General features: G+C 27.4%; 1 protein-coding gene across 1 annotated transcript in view; it reads right to left on the bottom strand.

Moving 5' to 3' along the window:
* LOAG_18637 (hypothetical protein) overlaps window positions 1-1,767 on the bottom strand; it is a 2,990-nt gene extending 1,223 nt beyond the window's left edge. The window contains exons 1-2 of the mRNA XM_020451301.1: window positions 1,586-1,767; window positions 512-616 (exon numbers count right to left, since the gene is read on the bottom strand). Coding sequence (XP_020304924.1) covers window positions 512-616; window positions 1,586-1,753 — 273 coding nt within the window. The 5' untranslated portion in view covers window positions 1,754-1,767. The remainder of the gene's footprint in view (window positions 1-511; window positions 617-1,585) is intronic.
* Between the last annotated feature and the right edge of the window lie 1,347 nt (window positions 1,768-3,114).

A 3,114-nucleotide genomic window follows, 5' to 3' on the forward strand; every position in this document is an offset into this window, starting at 1 on the left:
TTGAGTGGCATTTCTTTTTTCATTTTCTTTTTTTTTTTTCGAACATTCTTTTGTATGCATAATTTACCTGTTCAAATGAAATCAACTGTCGCCAAAAGCCAATATTTGGTTCCACTTTTGGTCGTACCGAAGCCAAATGAATATATGCATCACGTAACGTTTTAAATTTATATTTGGTCAGAAAAGCAAGACAAATTGTTGCGCAACGTGATACTCCTTGTACCGAATGAATGAGAACTTTGCCACCTCTTGCAATCACTTTCAGTATCTTAAAAAGATAAAAAGTATTTTTATGATCATGATACTTCTAGTTATCCATTTTCATTTTCATAACAATTGTCTGAAAAAAAAAAAACAGAATAACAATCAAAAATTATTACACATTGTTAAGGAATCAAAAATTGATAGAAAAAAGTTAACAAAACTTTATCTAAAATCCAATTTTTCTTTTCAGAAAATTCATTTAAAAAGAAAAAAGAAAACTCTTCATAAATAATACATGAAAACAAACCTTATCACATACAAAATCCAGATATGAAAGAGCCCATGATTCTTGATTGTCATCCAACCAAAGTTTAACTCTCGGCAATGTGCCTAATGAAGCTGAATTGGGCACCTACAACATAGTAAATGTTTTCATAAATATTTTAATTCTATTCGTTTTTATTTTCGCTAAACCTCTTAATTTCTTCGACAAAGGTTGGGATATGTAAGGTTTTATACTAACCCATCTAATTAAACCCTACCTGTGATAATAAAATGAGCCTGGAAGGATCGATGGCTAATCACTGAAACTAAAACCCACAAAATAATTTGTCCCAATTTCCAGTACGTCTCCAAATTTAAAAAAAAAAAAAAGATAAAAAAGTGAATTAAAAAAACCCGTTTAGCCATAGTGTAATTGTTCCTGTTTGAAAGCTGAATACAGGTACCATAAAATCAGGAACAAGAGGTGTATTTCCAATGGTATCAATCGTATGTGGTACTCCTATTCGCAGAAGTAGCCATTATCAGGTGGGGGAAAGGCTCGTACGTGGACAAATATACCACTGTAACCATCATCCTAATCAATTTATTAAACAAATTGAATAAAAAAAAAAGAAAAGGAGAGAGAGAAAGAGATAGTGAATGACTCATTTTTGCTTTAATTGAGAGAAGAAAAAAGTGAAAAAAAAACAAAAAAGGAGGTAAAAATGGGGAAAAAGTGGTCAATAAAAAGTTAAAATTAAAAATATTTAAAAAACAGAAAAAAAACCTTTTTATCTAAATTTAATAAAAAAAAAATTCAAACTTTGTTTGATTCAATTCCATAATGTTTTCTCTTTTTTTTCCACACAAAAAGCATAAAATAAGCAAAGAAATTCTGAAAAATCATCTTATAATTATGAAATTTTGTTTGTTTTTTTCTTTTTCCATTTCATAATATTTTTAAGCTAAAAAAATATTTGATTTTTTTTTTTTGCTTTTTGTTATATTTTTGCAAATTTAAATATGCTAATTTTCGTGGTATATTAATTGGAAAAAAAAAAACCATTTATTTTTCAATTTTTTTCTTTTTCTCTCCTCTTTTCTCGATATCACATACCTCACTAGTTGCATTGATAATCAACGTAATGCCGTATTCCTGAATTGTTGATGCTTTTAGTGCGCAAATTCCACTGATGTATAAACCTGGTAGAACTTCCGAAATTCCCGCATGATTGACATCCAATACACGATAATATATTCGCCCAGATGATTCATTACCAGCCATAATTTCGTCTTTTTTTTTTGTTGTTTGAATTAACAGAATCAATTAAATTTACCACGTCGTAATATTCCTAAAAATTTTTTCTAATAAAATTACTTTTATTTTAAATAATTTATTACATATTTAAATGTATATATACACGTAAAACTTACGAAAAATAAAAAAAAAACAGAAAATTGATAAGTGAATTTAATGAAAAACAAAGATGACATTACGAATTGTCATACATTTGAAGAGTATTTTACAAGGAAAATGTGACAGACATTATACGTTATCGTCCTTAAGGGATGTTGTACTAAGATGACATAATAGATATTACTACACGCTATCGTCTATTTGGGGACATTTCATAGGGAGGGAAGATGTGGGAAGAGACATTATATGTTGTTGTCCGGGAGACATTTTCACAAGGAAAACATGAAAGACATTAGGCGCTACCATCCGTTCAAAGATATTTCCGAGGTAAAACCTTGACAGGACCGCCCTCAATGAACTACCATTAAGACAACTAAAAGCAACAATAGTTATGACCATCATAATCACATAGAATAAAATATAATGCAATGTTATATTACAGGAGAAAAAGAAAGAGAGGGAAAGATAGAGAAAAGGAGGGAGAAAAAAGAAAGAGAAAAGGGAAGAGAAAGAAAAAGAGGAACAATGACTATCATTATTATCATTATTATTATTACTATTACTGTTATTATTATTATTATCATTATGATTATTGTTATTATTATTACTATTATTATTATTATTATTACTATTATTATTATTATTATTATTATTATTATTATTATTATTATTATTACTATTATTATTATTATTATTGAATCGCAAATTTCTTTTTACGTTTTCTTCATATTTTGAAGAGAAGGAAAGAGAGAAGGAGAAAGAGGGAGGAGGAAAGAGGGAGAAAAGAGAAAGAGAGAGAAAAAAGAAAGAAAAAAGAAGGAAAAAGAGAAAGGAAAAGAGAGATAAAAAGAGAAAAAGAAAAGAAGAAATAAAGGGAGAAAAGGAAAAGAAGAAAAAAGAACATATTTTAAGATGAGAAAGAGGAAAATTGACAATGAAGATTAATCAATAATTGACAGAGAGGATGGTATATACTTTACATTGATAATATCGGGTAATTGATAAATGATAATGTTGATGATTGATTGATATTATCAATAATTGATAATTGATAAGTGACAATTATTGGTAAATGACAATATTTCAAAAATTAAAAATTTGTTTATTTTTGTCCATAATTTGCATATGATATATTCATAGATACAAAAGATGAATTAAATATTTGAATAAATGCAAAACTTTTATTCCCTTTTATGTATTTAGTTTCAATTTTATACTTTAACTATTCC

Source organism: Loa loa (genome assembly GCF_000183805.2).
Source record: "Loa loa unplaced genomic scaffold supercont3.415, whole genome shotgun sequence".
NCBI classification, from domain to species: Eukaryota; Metazoa; Nematoda; class Chromadorea; order Rhabditida; family Onchocercidae; genus Loa; species Loa loa.